The sequence below is a fragment of the Lycorma delicatula genome, chromosome 12 (assembly GCF_047948215.1).
Source record: "Lycorma delicatula isolate Av1 chromosome 12, ASM4794821v1, whole genome shotgun sequence".
Taxonomy (NCBI): domain Eukaryota; kingdom Metazoa; phylum Arthropoda; class Insecta; order Hemiptera; family Fulgoridae; genus Lycorma; species Lycorma delicatula.
This window is the reverse complement of record NC_134466.1, coordinates 42,324,891-42,352,421: the sequence shown is the minus strand read 5'-3', so window position 1 is coordinate 42,352,421 and position 27,531 is coordinate 42,324,891. Positions and strand designations below refer to the sequence as shown.

The following is a 27,531-nucleotide window of genomic DNA, read 5'->3' as shown; positions in this document are numbered from 1 at the left end:
AGTTAACAAAATGTTGTTTTTTTCTTTTTTAAATGAAAACGTATCACTATTTTTGTAACTTTAAATTGTTCTCATTAGAGTGATCTTTTTGATTACATGTATTATTTTTTATTTTAATTACAAACTGTCATAAGGAACTGAATTTTTTCAAATCAGGCTGTTATTGTATCATTTATTTCATCAGAGAAACTCATCCATCTAAACTTATATACTTATTTACCTCACATGTTAATAGTATTAAATAAAACGTCTCATATAAAGGTGTTCAACAGACAAAAAAAAATTATTTTCTTTTTATATTAAATAGTTTTTTTATTTTTTAAATAGATTGTTTTTTAATTAATAAAAGTTTGTTTGTTTGTTTTAAAATTTTGTTTAATTAAACTTAGTTCTCATATACAGTACATTCAAAAAACATTTATAATCGACCCACTTTTACCAACATTTAGATACTAACAATCCTTCACTTCAAAGTTATTTTGAAGTCTATGAACCAGAGTAGAGTATCTAAAAGAATTGTGAAAATGAGGGTTTTTTATCTCTAAACTCTTACTCCAAATCAAACCCTCTCGATCTGTAATCTGTAATACATAATCTGCAATCAAAAACTGCTTATTTTACATTTTCAACCCCCAAATATAAAATGTAACCTCCTTTAAAAGATATGTTTAACTGAGAAAGTTTTTTCTCAGTTTCATAATCTTGTGGATTGGAACACTAATGCATATCTCTGCTCAAATAATGAAAGATATTTTTAGTATATAATGATGAAACAAAAAGATGCAATAACACTATAAGTTTAAAGTACTGAAATCCCTATGTAATTTAAATAAAAAGTAACTATTATAATTAAAAAAATTGTTGTAATAAAGACTATTCAAAATTACAAAAATGCTTATATTTAAAAATTACATTTTTTAATTTTCAGAACACTCTATATCTTCAACACACCTTGAAGAGGTTTCCAATGTCAACTTTAACAAAGCTTTAACAAACAGCTTTACAATGTTGTGTCTAACACCTTTCTATATCGATTATAAAAACAGATAAAACATATATTCCAGACTTTTTCCCAGCCTGTACTTGTGTGTGTTTACATACATATATATTTATATATATATAGAACACTAGAACCTCTGCTTGGATACAACAATTACAAACTAATTATTGGAAGACTGGACGTGAAAGGAAAAACAGGAAAATATAAAAGGATACGAAGTTGGAAGATCTATGATGGTTGTAACAATTAGAATGTAAAAAAATAATTTATTGTGGAAAGAGTCAGGGATTTTTTAATAACTGCATTTAGCTCTTAAGTTTGATTAATTCTATTTTAAAGTTATACTTACTAGAAGGAGCTATCAAAAAGTAAGTTTCATTCATCCACAGTTTTTTTAATATAAGATAATTTTTTTATCTAATTGTGTGGTAATATTACTCACATTCTTCTCAAGAACATACTGCCATTTGCCAATTAGCTCATTAGAAATCATATTTCTAATTACAATTAAAAATATGAGTTCTGTTTGTAATTAGTATCCAAATTGGATGTCTGCAGAACTATTTGATGGACATAAAGAGTCTAATCCCACATATTGATATATATATGACAATGACCAAGCATTTTTGTGCGAAGATTCACTGACAAGAATTTTAACATCACCTACATAACTGACAAAATTCATAAAAGCAAGCAAATCACAGACTGTTATTTTAGAGAAACAAACTCAGTTTTGCACAGTAGTGCATACTGCACTATCTTTAAATATTCTGAATATAAAAAAGTGTAAGTAATAAAAAAAGTGAATAAAAAAAAATACAAAAAAACAAAAAGAATTACAAAAATATATTTGATTACATATAAAAAATTATTTTTTTAAAAAAGCTTTTCTTTAACTAATATTAATATTAACATTAATAAAAGTAAGGAAACAAATTAGAAATCCTTCTAAAAAGTAAAAAAATAGAATTAAATCAAATTGAGAATTTTAAATAAAAAAATATAATATATTAACAAATATAAAAATGCACTGAAAAGTAAAAAATAAATTATATAAATATTTAATAAATAACCAATATATAAAAAATAAATAAATGTAATAATTAATAAATTTTAAAATTAAAAGTAATGAAAATATTTAGTTAAATAAAAGTGTGGCGCAGTTTTTATAATTTATTTAAAACAACACAACATTTATTTTTACAACAATTAATCTTCATTTTCATTTTCAATAACGATGCAAGGAGGCGGAAAGGTCTGCTGGAACCTCTCCAGTTGAGACTGACTACCTACAAGTAACAATCTAGGAAAATGCACCCACTTGCTTTCTTTGTACGTGTTCACACATAGTTCATCTTCAAATTCTGCTTGTAATCTAAGCCAAATTGAACGCACTCTTTCCGCTAAAAGTTTCATTTTAATGAATTATGAATTTTTATTTAATGAATTCATAATTACCATTACAATTATAATAATGATAATAATTAATAATTTTTCAGATTACCGTCAAAATGTAATAACTTATGTAATAACTGTGCAAGATTGCTAAATTTAATTTTTATTTTTAATCTTATTAACCCTTAAAGGTCATCTCGGTGCAAATTTGAACCATCAAAGAATTAAAACTTCAGTTATTTTATTAGAGATAAATAAAGTATATACATATACTAAACAACCTCATTAAACAAAAAATATATTTTAAAATACAGCAAATGTCTATAAATACTTATTCGAAAACATTGTTATAAAAACTGTGCCACGCTTTTATTTAACTAAATATTTTCATTACTTTTAATTTTAAAATTTAATAATTATTGCATTTATTTATTGGTTATTTATTAGATATTTATATAATTTATTTTTTACTTTTCAGTGCATTTTTATATTTGTTAATATATTATATTTTTTTGTTTAATATTCTCAATTTGATTTAATTCTTATTTTTTACTTTTTAGAGGGTTTTTCTAATTTGTTTCCTTTTTTATTAATGTTAATATTAATATTAGTTAAACAAAGGTACTGTCATCAAAGTTACATTCGTGTAACAAATTTCATTGATTTTCATACGATAGATCAAAAGATATAGCAGTTGCAAGATTTGATTATTCCTAAAACAAATTAAATAAAAGCTTTTAAAAAGTGCTGGGTACTTTGTTTATTGTTGTATCAGTACAAGAGACAAAGTTTTAGACAACTATCTTATTTACAGATAATCACAAGAGAAAATAAATCTTTTGCTGTAAACAACATAAGAGGAGATAAGTACTGGGTTCATTACTTTCACCAGAAATAAAAAAACACTTTCACTTGGGTATAAACATTATCATTCGCCATGTTTTAAAACACACCAAAAAGTTTACAGTTTTTTTAAAAATTAAGGTGTTGAGGAAAATGTATTCATCATCAAGAGTGATATGATTAATGTAGCAGCATTCAGTTACATGCTAAAGAGGCTCAGATATGCGATTAAAGATCAACGGTAAGGAAAACTGAGAAAAGAAATGTTTTTACAAGAAAATCCTAAACTATATATGATAGACTTTACAGGGGTTTTTTATTTAATCTCCAGGAGACACCATTAGGTATTGCTTCAGAGGATGAGATGAATGATTTGTAGCATGTGAAAATGCCATGCCTGACCAGGATTCGAACCCGGCACCTCCGGAAGAAAGGCCGAGACACTACCACTTGTGTCACGGAAGCAGTACAGAGGTTATGTCACAACAATTCAAGTGAAAGATGTGAGAATACACATTCTGTACTTCAGATCTAATGATTAGTAATTTCCATACCTAGGCCTCTTTACATGACCTTTCAAAATCCCAATATTACTCAAGATGATGAAAACAATATCAGAAATGTGACTGCACTTTTTTACAGATTGCAAAGAAACTTCATGCTGTACAACTTTAACAAACTTTGAAATTGTAAACAAAGTTAACTCTTGGATATATGTGCAACTTAATATTTGACTTTCTTTTAATAATAATTATTATGTAAGTATAAACTGTAATCCTTATTTTAAAATCCTTTGTCTAGCTCCGTTTTTTTAATACCCAAAATAATGTAGAACAGAATCCTATTACATCAAATTACATTAAAAATGAAATATAGTTCTTAATTATGATTTTCTGAATCATTTTCATGGTCCAATTAAACTGTCATATTTAAAGTTTCACAATTTATAATAAAGTTTTTTTTTAATATGTTTTACATAACAAAAAATAAGATATAATCATTCCTAATATAACATTATTATTAATATTAACATAAGATAATATAACATTTATTTTTTAAGCATAAATATATTAATTAGTTATGTTACTGTTACAGATGATTCATCTTCACAGTCTTTTTTGTAAAATTCATTTTTATTTTCATCATTATCAATATTATCATCGTTATCGTACTCATCTTCATCATCGTCATCATCATCTCCATCTTCATCTACTTGAGGATGCCCAAGTAAATCGTTATGTGTTTGTAAATGGGATATTAAATTTGCTTCAATTTTAAATGATTTTTTACAATAAATACAATCAAAATTATTACTCGGACATTTTTTACTGTGAGATTTTAATCCATCTTCTGTATTAAAACCTTTATCGCATTTATTACAAACATGAGGTTTCATACCCATATGATGAGCTAATATATGACGTTTTAATTGAGTAGATTGTACAAAATATTTATCACACTGATCACAATGATGTGGTTTTATATCTTCATGCGTTAATAAATGTCTTTTTAATGTTGCTTTAGTAGCATATGATTTTCCACAAACATCGCATTTAAAATTCATATCGCTATGTCGTTGACTTACATGTGTTTTTAACATACCACGTTGTGGAAAACCTTTACCACATATTTCACAATTAAATGGTTGTACATCTTTGTGACTTATTAAATGTAATTTGTATTTATCTTTAGTTTTAAACTCTTTTGAACATATATCGCACGTGAATATTTCGCATGAAAAATGTGATTTAATATGTCTTGTGTACGTTAATTTATTTTTATATTGTTTTTCACAAAGACTACACTTGTAATCATTATCTATTATATGTGAATTTAAATGAGTTCTATAATATTCTTCGCATACGAAAGATTTTTCACAATATTCACATTTATATGGTTTTTCGCCACTATGTGTAGCAATGTGAATTTCATAAGTTTTTTGTGAAAAAAATTTCTTGTTGCACTGTTCACATTTGAATGTATATTCTGCATGCGATCGACGATGTCGATTATATTTATCTTTACTGACAAAAATACGCAAACAAATTTTACATTCAAATTCATTATCAAAATGAGATCTTTCATGATTTCGATAATGTTTTTTCCTTGTAAATTCTAAACCGCATATAGAACACGTATAATATCGATTTTCTTTATGATCAATTTTATGATATTTTAATTCTTCTTCTGTATCGAATGATTTCGTACATTCTTTACACTTATACTGCCGTTCACCAGCATGTATACGACAATGTTCAGCCAATACATCAGCATGCATAAATGCTTTATGGCATTGCTGACAAGGAAATGGTGCTTGTTGTTTGAATAATGCTAAATGTCTACGCAATGAACGTACTGTTGTAAATGATTTCTCACAGCGATTACATTTTAACTGACCTAAATCAGCATTCTGATTTTCATCGTCATCATCATCATCGTCTTCTTCATTATCATGTTCATCACCATCATTACTGAAACAAAAGAAATTATAAAAAATAAACATAATTACAAATTTTTATTTATTTAAATTAAAATAATTAGAGAATAAATACATTCAAATCTGAAAACTCATGTTTTGAGGTCTTATTTTTAATTGCTAATCTTATTACATTTAATAAAAAATTTATAACAGTTACATTTCAACTTCAGAACCCTGAAGGATATTCTTTCTAACACAGGAAAAATACATTCATATTTCAGCAAAAAAACTCATAATCACAAAACTCAAAATTAAGACATAACATATCCTGTCATGCAAAATGATTGTACAAAGCAAAATGCATATTTGATTCAAATGCATCATTGAAGGTACACATTAAGATCATGTAATATATAATTCTTATAATTTTTTAGTAGTCTAATGGTATTAGGAATTATTTTACAAATTATTCTCCTGTTGTGCAATACTATAAATAAATCTACTATTTTTTGGTTTAATGACTGGACTTAGTTAAACAAAATCTGTGCTATAGCTGTTGAAGTAATTAATCAGTGTTACATGATGACACTTCACAAAAAACATTAGTTACTGTGGCATTCTCAATTCTCTTAGAAAGTCACTTAGAAATTTTTCAACACACTTTCTCTTTATGTTGTTCATATGAATTATTAAAAAAAATTACACCTGCATCAGATTTAAATAGTGGCTGGTATATATTTTTACAAGATTCATCTTGGAGAACCTGTAACAAATGACTTCAATGTTATAGATGATTCAGACATTTCATTCGAGAGGTTGTGAAACATAATTTCATATTTCAAAATTAAAAGTCAAATCAATGTTATATGAATTTAGAAGATACTAATATTTTCAAAAATAAAACCTTTGCATTTCCTTAAAATCAGTGAGAAATAAATATTGAAGACTTTCTTTTTTAACACAGCCATTAACTAATAAATATTATCAAAAAATTATTAAAAAAATGTTATAGCCATGTTAGAAACTTGATACATGAAAATAGTGGTTATAGCAAGATGCCATTATAAGCAATACTATCATATAATACATATTATAAGCATTATATATATATATATATATATGGTAATGGATAGCTTTCAAAAAGAAGAGAGTGAAAATGAAGAAAGAAGAATCTGGAAGAATGACAAAGAGATTCTTTCTGGAAAAGGACTTATAGAAAGTAATGAAAGTGCGGACAATTAAAATTATTGTTTGAGCAATCAAAAGGACGGATTGGGTACTAGAAATGCATGTCGAAAGTTATAAATACTGCCAGGGACGAGCAGAGTGACAGTTACAAGTTCAAGTTCGGTTCAGTCTGCAGGAGCTCTTGGAGTAAATGTTTGGTAACAAACAAGAGAAAGAAGAGTGCGTCATGAATATTCCATTTTGGACAGTGGTTGAAAACAAGAAACTGTTCGGTGAGTTATTTGTGAACAGAGTGAAAATGACATTATTCTACTCATTTATAAAATGTAGGATAGTTCTTTTGTAAACAGTAAAACTGAATAATACTTGCATAAAGTGAGTTGTATGAATTGTAGATTTGTCAGTATTAGTTTCTGTTAGTTAGTTATTACAAAGTTTTAGCAATTCAGAATAGTATTTTGGTATTTATAATTCAGTTGTTATTAAATTAATTTTGTATTTAATTTGAATTGCTATTGTATACTGTAAATTATTTAAGAGTAATAGACTGTATTTGTAAAATTTTTTGTGTGTGCTATCTCTCAATATGATTGCCAAACTGTGAATATCTGACAACATTATATAATGCATATTATACACATTATATATGGCATAGTTGGCAATAATCATATTAGCAACAATGCCGATATAGCTTGACTTTTACAGAGGTTATGTAACTTATCATAGGTTATGTTTCCCACATTCCCTGAATATCCAAATCCCAGATTTTTATTTGCGATTTCATCTGAAAAACAGTATTTTCTAGAAAAATCCATATACATTAGATGAGTTGAAAAAATTATCAAAGATAGCATACTCAAGAAACTCCTGAGGAGTTTCTTTTCGTGTTTGAGTTTATCAAACACGAAAAAATAAATTGACACATTTTCAACATTTGTTGTTAAGGTGTACCTGAAAAATTGATTTAAGTTTGAAACTGTTGTCCGTTTAGTTAATTGTATCGTCAATTAGCTTTATCAATAGCCTTTGTCCTTAGCTTTGTCAATTTGTCAATAGATGAATTTTTTTTAAACAGATAACTAAAAACCATGAATATAAGATAGATGATTGGGTAAGTTAATTTCTTATTTTTAACAAATATACTACACAACATAACATACTATACAAAATTAAATCATTTTTAAGAAATATAAACACATATAAACACTTATATTGCTTTTTAACAGAAATTATCATGTTTCACTTCAGCAAAGAGTACAAATAGTGCGTATATCATAATGGTATTAAAAAATACAACAGTAGTGAAATTAAAATAAAACAAATTATAACTGCACAAGGAATTACACTTTTTGTACAGCCAGGACAGTACAAAAGTTTAGGTAGCATACAATGAAATGCAGTATACCTCATTATAGGCATTTCTCTGAAATTTTATTTACTTTATTTCATTAGAAACATAAATTTAATTTAACTTTAAATATTATATTTCATCTTAAAATTAAGAAAAATATTAGGATATCCAGTTTTACACAAAAGTACTTCAACCATTAACATTATTGAGTACCATTTAAGATAGATCCACTAGCAACTGTGGATAACACCAAGTAGAGGAAGCATCACAGCTTTCCATGACCTCGGCATAGACCTAGTAGGTGTCTAACTTAAATCATCCATAAAAACTAAATGGAATAAGAAGAAATAAAGTATAACAAAAGGGAATGAATAGTGAGTAAGGGCAATCTATCTGTGAGAGAACTGCAACAACTCTGTAAAATGTCCTCCCAAAACAAAGGTGCCCATCTTACTTAAAACTTTTATTTTTACACAAAATGGAAGCAAAATGATGCATCATAAATGCATGTTGCAAAAGATGTATTTTGCATTCTTAGATTATACAGCAGTTTAAGTACACATGCTCAGGAATTCCAAATCCATTCCTGGATTGTGCAGCACGTGACGTTAACCCATTAAAATCTTTTTAGCCAGACTCCTAAAATAAAGAGTTAATTGAATAAAATCAGAGATACTCTTTATATTTCATTGATATTTTACATTTCTACTTCATATTTTTAAAGTTTTTTATTTCAATTTCAGGTTAGCCTGAGTCTGTACAAGAATACACTTCAAAAATATCATTGGGCCGTGGTGGGGTTGCTTATAATTTACTACTAATAGATTACAATGTACACATTAGGAAAAAAAAATTCATCCACCTGTAGGAATTTTGTTTAATGATTTGTAGTTCAACTAGATATTCCTGTAACACACAATTCTAAGGACAACAAAAGGTTTTTCTTAACCTGAATATTGGTATACATCAGAGCTGAAACATTAGAATTGTGGTCATACCAATAACATTTTAATGTTATTTGTAACGCTTGATTTAACATCATATTTATTTTCACAACTGTACTTGTTTCCACTTTATATAAGATATAGCACATTACCGTTAAGTTTTTGGAACACCCACACAAAATGTTTCTAAAGAAAACCAGCCCTTTCAAATTCCTTTCAAAATTACAAAACATTAGTATTTTGTGTCTATATTTATTATTTTTGTAATTATATTGTTTATTTACATTTTTAGAAATCATTTTAGTATATTTTATATACAACTCAATGTTTGTTTTTTTGTGACAAAATTGAAAGAAAAAATTATGGTAATCAGAAAATTAAGAGTAATGTTGAATATGAATCACGTAATAGTAAAAATCATAATGTTTTTTTGGTGTTAATTAATGGGCTATTTCTTCTTTTTATTTCACTTTAATAAATAAGTTAAAGAATAATTTGTATAAAATCAAATTAATATTGCATTTATATCATTTTTTTTTTTTTTTTTTTTTAATTAAGTGTAAGTCACAGAAAAAAGTGCTTTATGTAAACAACACCAAATAACTGAAATTTTAAAATCTACAATTTTATCAGGTTACAAGTTATGTAACAGAAAAATGTAATTTCTGTAATTTATTTTTTTTTTAATTTTGTGTGACCCTAAAAATTACTTTTTTGTCAAACTAAGCGATACCGTTGTTTTAAATAGAGTTAAAGAAGCACAGATCTCTTCTTAGTAGGATCTTTAATGTGTATAGGTAAATCAAAATCTAGCAGCTTATAACTAAATTGGTAAACGACTGCTGACCTTTAATTTTATACTTCCATCCTGGATAAAAATAGTTTGATCTCCTAAAAATTATGGTAAGGACAAATTTTAAGTGCGTGGAAGTATCTTAACACTCTTTTAGATGTTATTTGAGCATGGTTTATTTTGTTTTCTAGTAATTTGAAAAAAAAAATGATTTAACACTACTTACTTTGATATGATTTTTTAGAGACATTTATTTAAATTGTATAACTTATAACTGTCAATTTTTATGATTTATCTTAACAAAAATAGATTTCAACAGTATTTATCGACTTTTATACTTCAAAATAGTGCTTAAAAAACAAAAGAAAACTGATTAAAACCAATGAAAATAAAGTATAAACTAATAAAAAGGTCGGCATTCCACTAACATCTTTGGAAGAATCTCTATGAATGGAAGAGATGCCATTAATGGAGATGATTATTAGTTCAAATCCTATTTAACAGGAGGATTTTTCATATATTTTGAATTTCTGTACTATACTTTTACACATAAGTCATACTTCCCATAGGCATATGGTAAGTACTAACAGGGACATTAGCCATATATTTACCATACACTTCTATGGTAAATTAAATTACATAACAAAACAAGTAAAGATTTTAAAATAATAAAACATAAGGAAATAAACAGTTATTTATTAATTAAAATATAACATACTCTTCTTCCTCGCCAATTTCATTTGTATTTAAAATCACAGGAGACATATCTAGCTGAAAAAAAAACAAATAAATATATACTTAATGATACATATATCTAAACCATTATTATAAAAATATAATAAATGTTTGATTTTTTTTGTAAGCAACGCAAATCAATTTTGAGGTTAATTTTAATTTTATGCTAACAGCACAATGAATAGACGAAATACATTTTATTCTAGTAAATAATAGATCTGTTAATTTTAATTTTTTAATGTAAGAAAGTACCCTCAAAAGGGTACTACTAAGCTAGACGATCACAACTTTTGAGAACAAAGAATTAAAGTTTTCATTTTCAGTTGTGAAAATTTTTAACCAATTAAAAAAAAAAGGAGGAGGTTTTTAATTAAACTGGTTTTTGTAGAGGGGGTATACAAGCCTTAGTTGATTTTTAAACTTTTGAACAATCTGATGAAGAATAAGGCTTATTCATTCATGACTTATTCTCTACCAAATTAATCAATTTAATGATTTTTTTTTCATTTTTTAGAGGAGGTAATTTTGATAGTTTTGTTGTTAAATTTCACAATGAACATGGTTTTACATGTAGGCAATATTTTTAACAGGCATTTATTTTAAATTAAAAAAAAACTACTTTTGAATTTTTCAATTTTAATGTTTTTTAGTGAAATACAAAATTATAAAGTACTAGCCAGCCCATCTAGCCAGAACAGGGGACCCTGTTTTGGCTAGATTAGATCTGGCTGTCCCCAGACAGAACTGGGGACCCTCAAGAGTCAAGTCAGTCCAGGTGAATCCCAGAGCCAATTCAAGGGCTCCTTGAGGTCTCACAGGGCCAAGGGGCCTACCCTAAGGCTGCAGAGCTCGCTTTGCTCACCATTCCCAATTTGCCAGAGGGTCTAGTGTCCTGGACATCCACAGAACTTGCCTATATAATAGTAAAGATTAGTAAGTTGTTCAGAACTTTACAGAATGAACAGCATTTGAAAGTGTTGTTACCAATTCATAAACCTTTAAAGAGACAGTAGGTCTGTGGTACATTATTTCACAAATAGTAAATAATGATGTCATCATTATATGTTTTATACATTTGAGTCATGTACAGATTATTAAATGATGATACTCACTTTTATCATTACTAACCTATCTCATCAAAATATTATATCTTATTTCTGACATTCTTAATCAATAACATTAACCTTATGAAACTAAAATCACAGAATATTCTGACTGATTGCAGACATATCCTCGTAATATAGTATAGACAATATTGTCATGTTACTGTAGGAATGTTTACAAAATTTAATTAGTGCTAACCAGCTAATAGTTGAAATTTCCTTAATACTAATTAACAAGTTATCAACATCCTCGTATTATAGTGTAGGCAATATTGTCATTTACTATAGGAATGTTTACAAAATCTAATCAGTGCCAATCAACTAATAGTTGAAATTTGCTTAATACTAATTAACAAGTTATCAACCAACAAAATACTTTTAATACATTTTCAGCTACAGTAATTGTTTTTATTTGCTGCCAACTTCTAAAAACCAAAGACTAATTGAAAAAGTATTATTTTAACCTTTTGTATATATTTTTTTTAAGATTATTTTTTTAACAATATGAGAGATTTGAAAAAGTGTAGGATAATTAAAAACAAAACAGACATGAAATTAAGTTTCTATTATCAAATAAACAGCTTAAATAAGCTCTTAATATATCTTTATTTAATTTTGTTAACAGTTATGATGAGGAAACAAGTTTTATTATTATAAGATGATTCAACAGTACAAGCCAAAGTATCAACAATTTATAAAAAACATTGCAAGCCCAATTTTTATAATTAAGTATTATTTAACAGCAAACTCAATCTCAACAACTTTTTATTTTAATGTTTTTGATATTATCTAAAATAATTTGTTTTAAAAGTAACTTGAAAATATTATTATTTAAATTAAAATTTTAGAAATTTCCGATCATTATATCATTTAATAGTAGGCTTCAAACAAAAATAATAATTGTTGTTGTAGTACGCATCAAAAAAGAAAAAACTCACTTTGAAAAATGTTATATTAAAAATAACTTGAAACGCTAAAACTTATTATTTTTTTGTCGTATTATTTAGTGTTCCAATTTTTTTGAAAACCTTTGATAAATTATGAAAAAATATTTAAAAAATTATCATGTACTTCTCTGGTAATGCAGTTACAATATTCCATAACTTTATTGAGAGATTATATAAAAAAAAATTAATGACTCGTATAATTCAGAACTAATTATGTTACATATATTTACAATTACTGAAATTAAATTTCAGTACATGGATATTTTTTTTAATTTTATTTTAGCATCCAGTAAATATAGTAACTTTTTGCCCTGGAGTACGTGTTTTAAGTAGAATATTTTGGTATGTATATAATTCCAATTAAAAATAAGAGATGTTAAAAATGTTGTAAACAGAGAAGTAATTTCAATTAGAAATGATGGGAATCTAAGCCATCTAAAAACAGTTGCTTCATCATGAAAATGAAATAGCTTTAATGTGCGAGTTCCTCTGCTTTAGCAGGAATATAAGCAGTGTTTTAACAGGTAGTTGAGGTTCCTAGCTGCTTTAATGTAAATTCTTCTTTTTTTCATCACCATTCTTCCATTCGTTTACCCTTTCTTTTCTTTTTCTGTTTAGCCTCTGGAACCACCGTAAGGTATTATGTCAGAGGATGAATGAGGATGATATATAAGAATGTTAATGAAGTGTAGTCTTGTATAGTCTCAGGTTGACCATTCCTGAGATGTGTAGTTAATTGAAACCCAACCATCAAAGAACACCGGTATCCATTTACCATAAGAGCAGCAAACTGTTGACTTTTGAACACATAATTGATTTCGAAATGCAATGGTCAAAAACTTGAGACACTTTATTTCAGTTACATCTATTTTTTATGTACACTGGTGAATACCATCAATAGCAAATGAAGATATTTTTAACAATAAATGTTATTTATTTCTATCATATATTTTGAGTTATATGACAATGTTTTGAAAATAATAATGCAAAAACTAATTTCTCTGTTTTCACATTGTATTAATTAAAGTTTTTATTTAATTTTATTCTTAAAAATATTTCTTATCAGTAATTAAGTGAAACTGTTTTATAATACCTGTAACGGCAAAAATAATAGGATTACTGTTGCTGTCACTAAATTTTCACAACGAATCCTATCAAATAGTAGAGTTTAATCAGTAACAGGAAAGTGTTAGAATTTTCTAGACATAGTGAAAAAGACAATAACTAAAATTATAAATTGGGTATTATTTCTGATACATTTTCTCTAATTATTTATATCAAAAAATAGTAAGAATTTATATACAATAGTAGTAAACAGGCTGAAAAATTTAACATGTGAAACAAGGTAATATAAAATAAAATAAAAATGATTTTTGGGCGAGACATGTTGGTTAGGCCAACATTCCACACAGTTCTCTTTCTATTATAAATTATAATTTATTTTTTATAAACTCAAATATTCAGAAATGTTAAGTAAATAGCCATGAAGATGCATTTTATAACAAGTACTTTTCATTTTTTAATATTCTTTAGTTTTACATTTTTTTGATTCATAAAGAAAATTTTTATTTTGATATATTTTTATATTTTAATATTCTCATTTTTCACAAACATTTACATAACAGCTTTAATTTCCAAAGAAAACAGTTATATATAATACTACCAGACTATGGAAATTCCTAGAGACAGAAAAAAATAGAAAAGCCTAAGAGGATAAACCCAAAATGAAAATTCTGTATGCTTTAATGCAATAAGGTGCCAATCCCATCATTAGCTTTCTGTGTGTGAAGCTTGTGAGACAGCCAGAATAGATATCTACAATGAAAACAACTCTCCTTTTGGGTTAGCCAAAATGAGACATGGCAATCATTGGACAAATTATTGAAATAAATTGGCAAACAATTTTTTTTAAAATAAGCAACAATAGCATAATATATAGAAAAGTACAAGAAATATATACATAAACCACTAATAGTAAGAAATATATTTTTATGGTAAGAAAAACTGTATATTGTTTTGGATAACAGATGGAAACAGACATTTATCAAAGTTAAATTTCAATAGTCTTTACTTGTTTAAATGATAAATTTTGAAGAAATTGTTTACAAAAAAATTGTCTATAGGAACTTTATTTTCAACATTTATTTTTAAATATTTTTGATAAAGTTCATGAAATTAATTTTTTTTTTACATTTTTTTCAGTTGTGAGATTTTTAATTTGTTATAATTTATGTAATAAATTATATCTTGTTCACTAACACATTTATGCAGCAAAAATATTTATCATTTTGTATAAATTAAAAAACTTACCTCAAAATAGAATATAAATTATATTTATTGAAGCTGCAATTCAATGTTTTTTTTCCTTCTAATTCTTGATATGTTAGGGTTTTAATCACTAAAATCTAATACATTTTTTGAAATTTTTTTGAAAAAAAAAAAAATTATGTGGAAAAACATTACTTTTTTTATTATAATCTATACAAAATATATTTAATATTGATATACAATTTAGACTTATTATAATAAATAAATTATGTAACTAACCTGTACTTCACACTTTAATTCTAAACAGTCTGCAATGTTATCAATAACATTTGTTTCATCACTGTTTTCAGGTTTTCTATAAAAAAAAATATAATCAACAAATATGTATTTAAATAAATAAGAAAAAAATTCACAATTTTACTAATATATAAATAAAAAGCAATAATTTTAAAATGTATTAATTTATTTGAACTAATGAATTAATACTATATTCCTAATCATTAGAGAAACAAATAATGTCTTATTATGCATTCAATGTGTAGAAAAATATTTACCTCCCTAAATACCAATTAACTTTTAATGACTAATCTATTTAGTTTTTACAACTGATAAATTGTATTAAAGAAAAATTAAAGAGAATTTGCAAATGAAACAATGAGTTGGTGTACACAAATGTCATTGGAAAAACTTTATAAAACTATTCAATGCATTTATAATTTTTATAAGATCGTCATGTCATGACTCTGCCAAAATATAGCATTGTTTTCCTATTTCTTAAACTATCAAATCAAAATTGCAACACATAATTTCAAGAACATGTGCAATGCGAATGTTGTGACATGACACCGAGGAAAATTCTAACCAACAGTCATCATCTGTTAATGGATGAAATAGCTTAAATTAATTATAACACCATGAATCGCTCTTGTTTTAATTACCATAAATTTGTTTTATTATTTCATGAGTATCTATAAATGTTTTCCCCAGTTTTTACTTAAAACGATGAATCATTACTAACAAATATTATGTATATGAAATAACACAAAATACATTTCACACTAATGAAAATAAACAGTACAGTTTAATAAATAACCATAGTATGATGATAGGAACCAATAGTAGATAAATCATGAAGATACAACTACATAACATCACCTACTGAGCAATCCTATTACTTTATATAGTACAGTATTTAAAAACATCAAGAACTTTTTAAACTGATCTTATATACGTCTCAGCTACTAGAGACACTGAGGCATCTAATGTAACATTAAAAATTAATGTTTGTAAAAAAAAATTATTTTATACAGTGCAATTCAGTAAGAGAGACATTGCTAATGATGATATTTAATATTTAAATGTAATAATTTATGCTTCACAATTTTTCCCCCACTTTAATTCACAAAAAAAGTTTTTTATTATATAAAATAATGTTTTTCACTAATTTTTATAACAACACTAGTAAATAGAGGATTCAGATAGAAATTCTGAAAAAGGTGAAAGCTTAGGACAGCGTTTTTATTTTATCTAAAAGTACTTTTAAAGTTTAGGAAAAGATAACTAAGTGAAAAAAAATGAAACATAAAAGGGCCATTTAAGTTTTTATAAGAACAATAAAAGAAAAAAAAATTTATCGTACAAATCGTTTAATTGTTTCTCAAAATAATCGCCTTTAAGATTTATATACTTTTGCATGCATTCGAACCAATTATTGAAACATTTTTTCGATTCTGAAGTGGGTATCTCAAGAACATGGTTTTGGAAGAATTCAACAGCTTCTTGAAGTGATGAAAATCGCTGTCCATGCATTTTTTTTTGTCTGACATTTGAGAACAAAAAGAAGTCGTTATGCGATAAATCAGGTGGTAAATCAGGTCGTTATGGAATAAGACATTCAATGTTTTTCTCCGTCAAATAATCAATTGTTTGATGTGCTGTGTGAGAGCTGGCACTGTCATGATAAAGAATGATGCGATGTATTCGGTTGTTTTTCCTGATTTCATTGTTGACTTCTGGTAAACAAATTGGCGTATATCATAAAGCATTAACTGTTCTTCGATCCTCTAAAGCAATGGTTGCTACATATTCATTATATCCGAAAAAACAAGCAACCATTTTCTTGAAAGTTTATCACAAATGAACCAGTTTTGTTGGATTCGTTCAACTTGAAACAACCAAACAGTTAATTGTTGCTTAGTTTCTGGCTCGTACAAATATATCTAAGTTTCATCTCCTGTTATGATGCTGTATACATATTTTGCATTTACTTGGATGAATTTTTTGAGCATTTCCTTACACCAGTTGACATGAGCCTGTTTTTGATCTTCTGTTAAATTATGCGGAATCCATTGGGAAGAGATATTTTTCAGAGTAAAATGTTCATGTACAATCAAATGTACTGTACTCTTTGATATGCCTAAGGATGCCTCTATCTCACAGTAAGTCACACACCGATCCTCTTCAATCATGTTGTGCACAGCATCAATATATTTTGAAATAACAACCAAGTTTTCTCAATCTTCACAAACTTCATCGCTGATGGAAGCATGACCACAATGAAATTCTCCAAACAAATTGTAAATAGTCTTTTCTGATGGTGATTCATTACCAAAAATTGCATGAAGCGATTCGAGGCATTGCTGTTGAGTTAGGCTCTTACTAAAATCGTAAAAAATTATCCCACGAAAACCTTCATGTGAATTTCCAATTTTTCACAAAAATGTTTTTTTTAAAAACTCACTATAAAGAAACTATTCAGCTGATTTCTGAGCTGCCTCTGTTGTAATGATAAAAAAGGTCCAATTTTACAACAATAGTAATGTCACACTCAATAGTGCCATCTAGTGGTCTTTCGTAAAAACTTTTTAAAACCTCTGCACTGGCAAAAACAAGTAAATATTATTTCAGACATCATGTAATCAATTTTGGATGAACATAAATCAAACATTCACATGTACCATACAAAAAATATACATATTTATTTTATATATATAAATGTACTTATATAACAGAATTTAAAAGACTATATACTTTGACTGTTAATCTCGTCTAAGGTGTATTTAGGTAAATTTTATACTTGGTAACAAATAAAATGACTAGTGATTAAGGGTTAGTTATTAGGCTGACAAGTGTATATTTACTTAAACTTTTCAGGAATTTGTAAAATTGTGGTGCAATGTAGAGTAATCGCACGTGCAAGCAGAGTGGTCCAAGAGAGTAATACATCATAAATATGATGTTCTGTTCAATTTCTTTGTTGGCGTGCTCCAAACCTTTCCTATTCCTGAAACATATGATTTTATAATCTAACGGAAACACTTGTTACTCGCAGTTTATTTGATCTTCAGCTTGGTATGAATCATCTGTTAAACTTGTATTGACATCAAATAATTTTTTTTTTCTTTACATGCCTCTATAGGTGAAATAATATAAACTATGCTATTATATTTTGTAATATTAAGTTTTCTTTTTAGTAGTATCATTTATATACCGTTAATTTATTGTTTATGCCTTCTCACTTCCACAATGGCAGATGATCCTGATTATATTGCTTCTTTTTTTAATGAAGTGAATGATTTTTTTTAGATGACCTACAATATTTCGGATAATTTTTATTTTTTACTTCCCAAGACAAGTTTACAGATGAAAAATCATTATTACTTCAGGTTCATTTTAAGAGCAAGTCAAATAATGATTTAGAAGATTAATGTAATATTCTAGAGAATAGATTCCTTTATAATTTTTCTAAGGAATTAGAGCAATCAATTGCAAAACAACCAGTTGTCTTATACTTTAATTTTACAATAAGCACCAAAATCACACTATGGTAGAACAGCTTGGAAACTGGTTACATTCTTATATACAGTAAGACTGTATAAATTAATAATTTATCTAAATTTTGCTTGTAGAAAAAGTGTTCAGGAGCTTTTTTAAGCAAAATTGTCTTAGTTTTCAACTGAGGATATTTATTTTTTTGTAAGATAAAAAATCAACAAACTATTGTCAAAATAGATATTTTTTTTAAAAAACAAGTTTTTTCCACCAACAGTAAAAAATTTGCAAAATTAATCAAATCTAAGGTTAAATACTGATAAATTTACATACATCTATGAAGTTGCATAAAAACATCTATTTTTATTAATATTATATAACAATATGTTTACAATGTCGTTCTCATCTGTTAATGAAGTACACTAATATTTACTTCCTAAAACTCTGAAAAAATAAAGTTTTTGAAACACCACCACTGTCCCTTAAGTATATGTTTTACCTTACAAATAGCAATTAAAATATTTTCATATTTGAGAAAACAAAATTAATAATGACTGGTTTTGAACAATAACTGAGGTACCCAAACACGCTTTTTTAAAAATGCAGTTTTCAACAGTTGATAAATAAACTATTAAATAAGACATCGAGATATCCCGTAACAAATGAGTAGGTAGTACTTTCAAGAACAGAATGCTATATTGACTTTTTCATTTTTTTGTAATTTGTATAGCTCTTTTATCAACAACTTGCAAATTTTCACAGTAGATCCGAATTAACAGGCAACCAGAAATTAAAAATACTTTGAAAATTTGACTAATTTATCGCCTTGGTCTTATGAATCTGTACCATTTTGAATTTTTTTTTTATCTCTAATAAGAACAGAGTTATGGAAGTTTACTTATCGCACACGCTCGACTTATGATACCTAAATTTGATGCTTATTGTAAAATTCGCTACCGTCCTTAGTTTTGCTCATAGAAAAAAGTACCCACAAGCTTTTTATGCAAAATTTCCTCAGCTATCTACTGGTGCTTTTTATTTTTACTTGCAATTAAAGATAAACCTGCTATTCATGATAAACTTAAACTTCTTCCTTAATTTGTTAATTAACAAATTAAACAGTTAATTAACTAATGTCCTCTAAGGCACAATTTTATTGTACATATTTTTATTGGAATCCATTTAAGTAATTTATTTGTAGTAAATTTTTTCGAGGTTAAAATTTCTATTAACGCAGCTACGTCAAGCTTTGCCTTGTTTACCTTACTATTAATGTACATCATCAATTCTCTTTTATCATTTAGCAGTTCTAAAGAATCCCTGAAACATCCCAAAAAACCGGTATATGTTAGCTTCTTCATGAAATGTTTAATATTTTTATTTTTAATACTTACTGAATTAATGGTGTATTGTCCATTTCCATATTTTCTGGCTTATTTTTTTTACTATCATTGTTGAATGTTTTAATTCGTAAAATTATTCCTGTTTTCTGAAAAGAATACAGCATAAAGATGTTAATTAACTTAATTTCTTTTATATTAATTTAATTAATTTTGTTAATTATCTTAGACATGTAATTATTTATTGATATAATAAATAATAGCCTATTTTAGGTGTTATAATAAAAATATTAAACTCTATTTTCTTGTTGATGATTCTGAAACATCTGAAATAATAAATTGAATAGTATTTTGGAAATTGAAGGATATAAAGTACATTAAAAGATCAATAATTAGTGAACTCCACTAATTTGAAATTCTCATGATTTTGGCAAAAAAATTATCCCCTCATTAATTTGAAGTGAGATCTGAATTAATTAAATATCTGATATACAACCGAAGAAAAATGTAAACATAACTAAAACACATCTTCTTAACTAAAACACATATAAGAATTATCAATTGAGTTTAGACAGGACATTATGAAATAATATATGACATAATTCATATATTAAAAAAACACCCAACATTCCAAAGTTAAATATCATCAATCACCAAACACTAACATTATTGGTAATGCATTTTTCCAACACTAATTACACATGCCATCCTCTGTGGCACGACTGGTAGCATCTCGGCCTTTCATCCAGAGGTACAAATCCCAGTCAGGCATGGCATTTTCACACACTACTTGTCATTCACCTCATCTTCTGAAGTAATACCTAATGATGGTCCCAGAGATTAAAAAAATAGCCTTACAATTATTCATATATTGGTATAATTAATCATACATCTAAAGGATTTCTATAGAACAGTAATTATTTTTTAAGTTCAATTGTTTTGGAATATTTTATATGATTTTTAAGAATCATATGGAATTTTTTTCATTTTAAGTCTCATGAAACTATGCTGTAAACACAAAACATATTTCAGTACAGTATGTTGAGTTTTAGTAGGCATATAAACAGCTGAGGTTCCTAGCAACTGAGGATTCAGGATCCAGCAAAAGTAATTTCATTGCAAAATTAAGGTAAGATTTGTCTTATTTCAATAATCTGTACTGGGTGGTTAATTTTAATAAAATTAAAAATATAATTTAAAGTAAAGAGAAGTAATATGAATATTAAAAAAGATATATATGTAGGTTTCTTTTTATTTATCTTTATTTTTAATTTTTAATTTATATTCATCATATATAAAAGTTTCAGAATATTTTATGGATTAATAATTCAACCTTATGACCTTGTAAAGATGAAATTGAGCTCTTTTGGTGTTTTCAAAGCAAAGCAATTCAAAAATTTTAAACAGTTTTTACCCATTGTGAAAACAGTATTATTTCAAATATCTATTTAAGATGAGAAAAATGGTGTAAAAAGGTATGGTGTTTAATTCTAAAACAATGGACATAACAAAGTTTAAGATTTATTCTATTTTCAGATTTCCTTTCACTAAAGGAAAATAGCAAAATGACAATACAAAGCAATGTATTTTAAATTGAATTTCTACAACAAATATGTAAATGAATTTAAAAAAAAAATAAATTTATATTAATTCTACCTATGGCCTGATAGTGCACCGACTAATTGAACCCCGTTATTATGGAATATATTATACATTTCCTGAAAAATTTCTTATCAATATAACATTAAATACGCTGTTTTTGTCATTATCTGTATAATGACAAAAACCTCTACAATGTGATTTACAGTTTAATTAAAAACATTTTCCCTGCTAAAATGAATTTCAAAGAAAAATAATTTAGTTTTTTTAAGCTCAAATGTCTAAGATAAAATACTCAGCTATAAGCATAAACTAACTTAACCATATAGGACATGCATGCCCATATTAGGACCTGAAAATAGAACTTTAATGTACCTTAGAAATTAAATAAGTTACCAAGAGGTTTCAAACTGAAAAAAAAATGTAGAAGTTTTGTACATAATTCACTGTCTAATTTTATCTCTTCCTAATCTCTACCCATTGACACTCAAAGGGAGATTACTAGTGACATAGTGGTACTGCAGTACCACTGATTAATTTGAAGTTAAATAATTTGCTTCATAATAATAGTAAAGAATCATGTATAGTTTTCTTTTTATTCTTTGACTAGTTATCTGTTAACCTCTGCTATTTCACTCTATTATAGACATTTTCCTTTAAAATAATTAAAAGGCACGCACACACACACACACACACATGCATATATACATACATACACACACGCGCGCACTAAATGCTAATATTATATTACTCACCTTTTCATCATTTAATACTTCTGCTGTATTTTGATACATTTCATTTCCTTTCTTTTCATGGAACTTTCTGCATGAATATAAAAAAAAAATATAAATAATTTATTCCCAAATGCTATTAATAAAGTTAAAATTTGTGAAATTATTAAAAATTGTTTAGAATTATCACACAAGTTGTAAAGTATTTTGATGATTTTGTTTTTTTTTTTAATACTTGCCCCAAACATCTTGAGATAGTACTGATAAGTGAGAACTAACAATCCAGTTTTTGTAAAACTAAACACTAAAATCCTTCAGGTTTACTGTAGTTGCAAATTAATCAGTTTTGAAATAGAAACCTGTAGCATCAAAAGAATTGATCTGATAAAAACTGGGTCAATAATAAATGAAGTTAACCATTAATCCAGCCAATAGGTATAATTTGTAATATAAAGAAAGGTAGGTGCGAGGGAAAGTCAATTATTATCTGCAATGTAGTTATAAATTTTATTGCAATACAAATAGGAACATCATTTTTCAACATAGTCCCTTTGCATTTCAACGCACTTGGTCCATTGTTGCACAAGCTTCCTGACGCCCTCATAATAGAAGGTTTTTGGTTGAGCTGTGATCCAGGAATGCACCGCTTCTTTCACTGTTTTGTCTGAGGTAAATCGACGGCCCTTAATGCCTCTATGAGTGGACCAAACAAGTGGTAGTCAGATAGGGCAAGATCAGGACTATATGGAGGATGAGCCAGTACTTCAAAGTTGGATTTCTGGAGCGTTTTAGCAGTGTGGGCAGCAGTATGTGGACGGGCATTGTCGTGCAATAACACAACACCTTTCAACAGCAGTCCTCGGCGTTTGCTTCAAATTGCAGGCTTCAGCTTGGCAGTAAGCATCACACTGTAACGCGCACTGTCTATTGCCATGCTCCTTTCCTCATAATGTTCCAGTACTGAGCCTTGTGAGTCCCAAAAAACCGTATGCATCAGTTTTCCTATGGATTTCCTATGTCCCTCCCAAAAAAAACTATCACATGTAAAATTTTTTTTTAGTAGGTATATAGGAACTTATTTTAACGTTGTATAATAAAACTGAACAGAATAAATAAATATACTAAAACATTTTAGCTCCGTTAAATTACACACAGCTGTACTGTACAAATAGGTAGACAAAAACATAAAATAATGACATCAAAAATTTATGTAAACTTAATCTTTTCCCTTATCTTCAGATATGGTGTGTTCATCTAGTATGTTCTAATAAAGTAGCACTGTAAATTATTTAACGGTATTTTGAATTCAAATCAGTTACTACAGTACTGTTTTTTCAATTAAGCTGCTTAAAAGAATGTAAATTACTGTTTTAAAAGAAAATCAATGTAAAAATGAAATTCAGCTACAAAAATTTAAATTCTGTACAATACAATTTCAATATTGTATACTTTTCTACATTTTATTTTATCCCATAATATTCTCATTTTTAACTTAACATTGGGTAATATTTTAACTATGTAACAATGTAAACTTAATTGTTAAGATTTCACTTTAGCTTTGAATTACTGTGGTTAGCCTAGAACATAACAGTAGTTTCCAGATAGCTACATTGTGGAAGGATCATACTGTATTAAGTTTCAAACAGGTAATTCAATTTCATGAGTGTCTAAAGAAAAGATACAATTGAGATTTAAAAATTGTTATACCATCATGTACACATTGGTACTTACGCATTAACGCAACCGCAGCTACAGCTTTATTTAAAAACAAAGTAGTTAATCGGATTTCAGTGGAAAATGAACAGTCTCTTTATTAATTTTAATAAATGGTTATTTATATTTATTTATTTTATAAATATAATTTAACCAAACTTAACCTACGCTCGCTTCGCTCGCTAACCTTGACTAATTAACACTGTAATTTTTTGAGTATTTATTTAATAAATTCAGTAATTATTGCAATTATTTATTATTTAAATAATCAAAACACTCCTGTTAATTAGTCAAGGTTAGCGAGCAAAGCAAGCGTAGGTTAAGTTTGGTTATATATTTATAAAATAAATAAATAACCATTTATTAAAATTAATAAAGAGACTGTTTTGAATCTATGTTAAACTCTATATCGGCCCATTTTCCACCGAAATCCGATTGTTTTTAAATAAAGCTGTAGCTGCGGTAGCATTAATTTGTAAGTACCCACACATTTCATAAAAGGATAGTTTGAACAGAATTAGGCGGTAAAAAGCAATCTAAAACTAAATTTTCAATTGCTTTAGTATTTAAAAAGAAATTATTATTAAAATTTTCAATAATTTGATTAAAATCATACTAATTTTACTTAAGTGTTCATGGAAATTGAACAGTTTATAATATTGTCAATTTTATTATTTATCCCATCATTTTGTTACTACATAATTTAAAATGGTGAATTAAATATTACAGTCTATTCAGCCATTATCTTACAATGTTATTACTAAAATCAGCTAATAATCTAATAATTATAAGTGCATTACTTACACCAATAAAAGTATACGTACTTTTCATTTCCTTTACTTTTAGCAATGATATAATGTTTTTTACTGCGTATTTTACCACTTAGATTACTATCCATACTTTCTTTATCCTTATTAGATTCATCAATTTCCATTTCATCCATGTTTTTTTCAACAATTATAACAAATTTAGCTTAAAGCTAACTTACTTTCTAATCTTTCTCTTTTTAAAAAGACACTGATCATAATGTACACTGAAAAATACATGCATCCATGAAATGATTAGTAATTTTATGTTATTCATATTAACAATATAAATGTAGGATACAACAGAGGCTATTTTATATACTACTAGCAAAAGCCTAAGGAAAGGCCGCCAAGCAGTAGGGAATCAGAAAGAAAGGAGAATGATGACATAATAATAAAATCCTAAAGGGGTATACCGTTAATTGCTGCAACCACAATGGTTAAAGGCAAAGATATCATAGCCATTCTAAAGTAAAAATACCCATGTAAGCTGTGATAAGTGACAGCCAATCTCTGGGGTAGAGAGATAGCATTCTGACCTTTCATTAGGGGTCTTGGGTTTGAATGTCTGGCACGGCAATTTCCATATGCTACAATATTCCCACATAAAAGCTTTCAAAGCTTCGGTGATAAATTAATTAATCAAAGAAAAAAAGGTTTATCTTTGTTCTTCCTGTTAATATACAGATAAAACTTATTCTGCCAAGTACCCTTTTGTCAATTAACAACACTGGAAATCAATGTAATGAGATTATTATTACTCTTAAGAGAGTAAGCAACTCTCTTAAGCAAGATTGATCTTATACCTCACATGTTTTATATACATCATAACCATTAAAAAAATATTTTAAAATATAGTAAACAATAAATCAATCACCTCTTTCTGACATCAGACATAATTTTATTATGTATTTACCCCAAATTTCAGCTGAAATCCTGCAAAAGTATGGTATTAAAAAACTTTAAGTGGGATAAAAAAAATGTTTTTCTTATTATATATAACTATTTGTTTTACCTTTATTTACCTGATAAATTTTTGTCAAATTTTGTCTGTAGTAAAATTTATATTATTCATATGCGTTGACTCTGTATTAGGTATAAAATCTGCATTTATGTTTCTATTACTTGATCAGCAAATGGTAATTCTGATTTGAATTTAATGCTCAGAATGTCAAATATAATGTTACAATCAATGCAGTTTGATTTATCTTGGGCTATTGTGTGCATAAGTGCAGGTTTTATAATCATACATTGTGGTTACCATGTGCATCTATTTTAGATTATTTGTAATTATAAAAGAAACATGTAACATTCAGCTGTGAAAATATTGATAATTTTGTATGAAATACATATTGTACTATCTATTTTCTGTCACTGTAGGTGATTTTGCTACTGTTTTATAATTATGAGGTATATTGAGTATCAATATGTTTATCATACTGACATACATCCAGGGGTTTCAGGTTTGAATTCCGGTCAGGCATGGCAGTTTACATATGCTACAAAATTCCATTAACATATTCCCAAGAACAAGCTTCTCTGTAAGCTTCTGAGGTGAATTAATTCATCAATCAAAAAAAAAAAATCTAATATGAAGAGATAAAAATTTGGAACCAGATTAATAATACAAGTATAAACAAAAATGTCAATGATATTTACTGATGACTCCCACCAGAGAATAAGTTCACCCCATAAAATTATCTGATGATGTAAGAGATGGGGTTTTTTTGGATGAAAATTAGGCAAATTATAAAGCATAAACAGTACGAAAATTCTTCTAAAGGGGGAATTAAATTTTAGAAATTGGGTAGGAATTTCATAATATATAGAACATTGAAAACTTCAAAGCAACATATACATGTTGAACAAAAACAAACGATTCTATAATAATTAGTATGATTTTTTATTAAATCAAACTTAATGAAATACGATATGAATTTTGATAATAATTACAACACTACAGTAAGAAAACATCCTGCACTAGCAAATTATATAAAGAAATTTTTTCAATTAGAATCTTGAGGGCCTAATTTTTACGTTTATAATCTGGAAACGAAGTTAATGAAACCATTAAATCATGTTCAGTCAGGTTTATTTTTATCTAAGGGTAAACATTTTTATGAATTGTGTCCAAATAAATATAATCGTGTTTCCCATATAAATTAATAGGCAAAATTTTAAATAATAAGGAAAGTAAATCATCTCTCTAAAAGTATCGAAAACAATTAGAAATTTTAAAGAGCACATATTGAATTTGCAACTCGAAAATTAAAAAAATAATAATAATTTTTAGACAGTTTAGTTGGTTCATTACACGAATGTTTGTCAATAAAACCTAAAACCTAACCTAGTAGTAAATATCGCATTAATTGACAGTAGTCATTAGCCTTAACTATAAAACATAAACCAAAAGCTTATACTAATACTATAGTACTTAACAGCATATACTTAGCATATATATACTATTAATAAATAAAACTTAAAATTAAAATTATCGAATAATACATTATTACCACCGTAAAAAGTTGACATTTTTAATTTATCGATTGTTTTATCTTTCGATATATATCGTTTTAAAAGTATCG

The 27,531-nt window shown here is 26.9% G+C and overlaps 1 protein-coding gene across 1 annotated transcript; it reads right to left on the bottom strand.

Moving 5' to 3' along the window:
* Positions 1-2,964: 2,964 nt before the first annotated feature.
* Positions 2,965-27,490, bottom strand: LOC142333179 (uncharacterized). The gene is made up of 7 exons (XM_075380128.1): positions 27,460-27,490; positions 24,965-25,173; positions 22,452-22,518; positions 20,152-20,246; positions 15,266-15,341; positions 10,652-10,704; positions 2,965-5,709 (listed from the first exon to the last, which is right to left on the bottom strand). Exons 2-7 carry the CDS (start codon positions 25,081-25,083, stop codon positions 4,317-4,319), a joined length of 1,803 nt encoding a protein of 600 aa, XP_075236243.1. The 5' UTR covers positions 25,084-25,173; positions 27,460-27,490; the 3' UTR covers positions 2,965-4,316.
* Positions 27,491-27,531: the final 41 nt, after the last annotated feature.

Excerpts from the sequence above, each read along its gene's own strand:
- LOC142333179 (XM_075380128.1), bottom strand. The coding sequence starts at position 25,083 with ATGGATGAAATGGAAATTGATGAATCTAATAAGGATAAAGAAAGTATG. Across the intron at positions 20,247-22,451 it reads AAGTATTAAATGATGAAAAG|AAAACAGGAATAATTTTACG; the intron begins GTGAGTAATATA and ends TATTCTTTTCAG. Across the intron at positions 5,710-10,651 it reads GAAATTGGCGAGGAAGAAGA|TAATGATGGTGATGAACATG; the intron begins GTATGTTATATT and ends CTTTTGTTTCAG.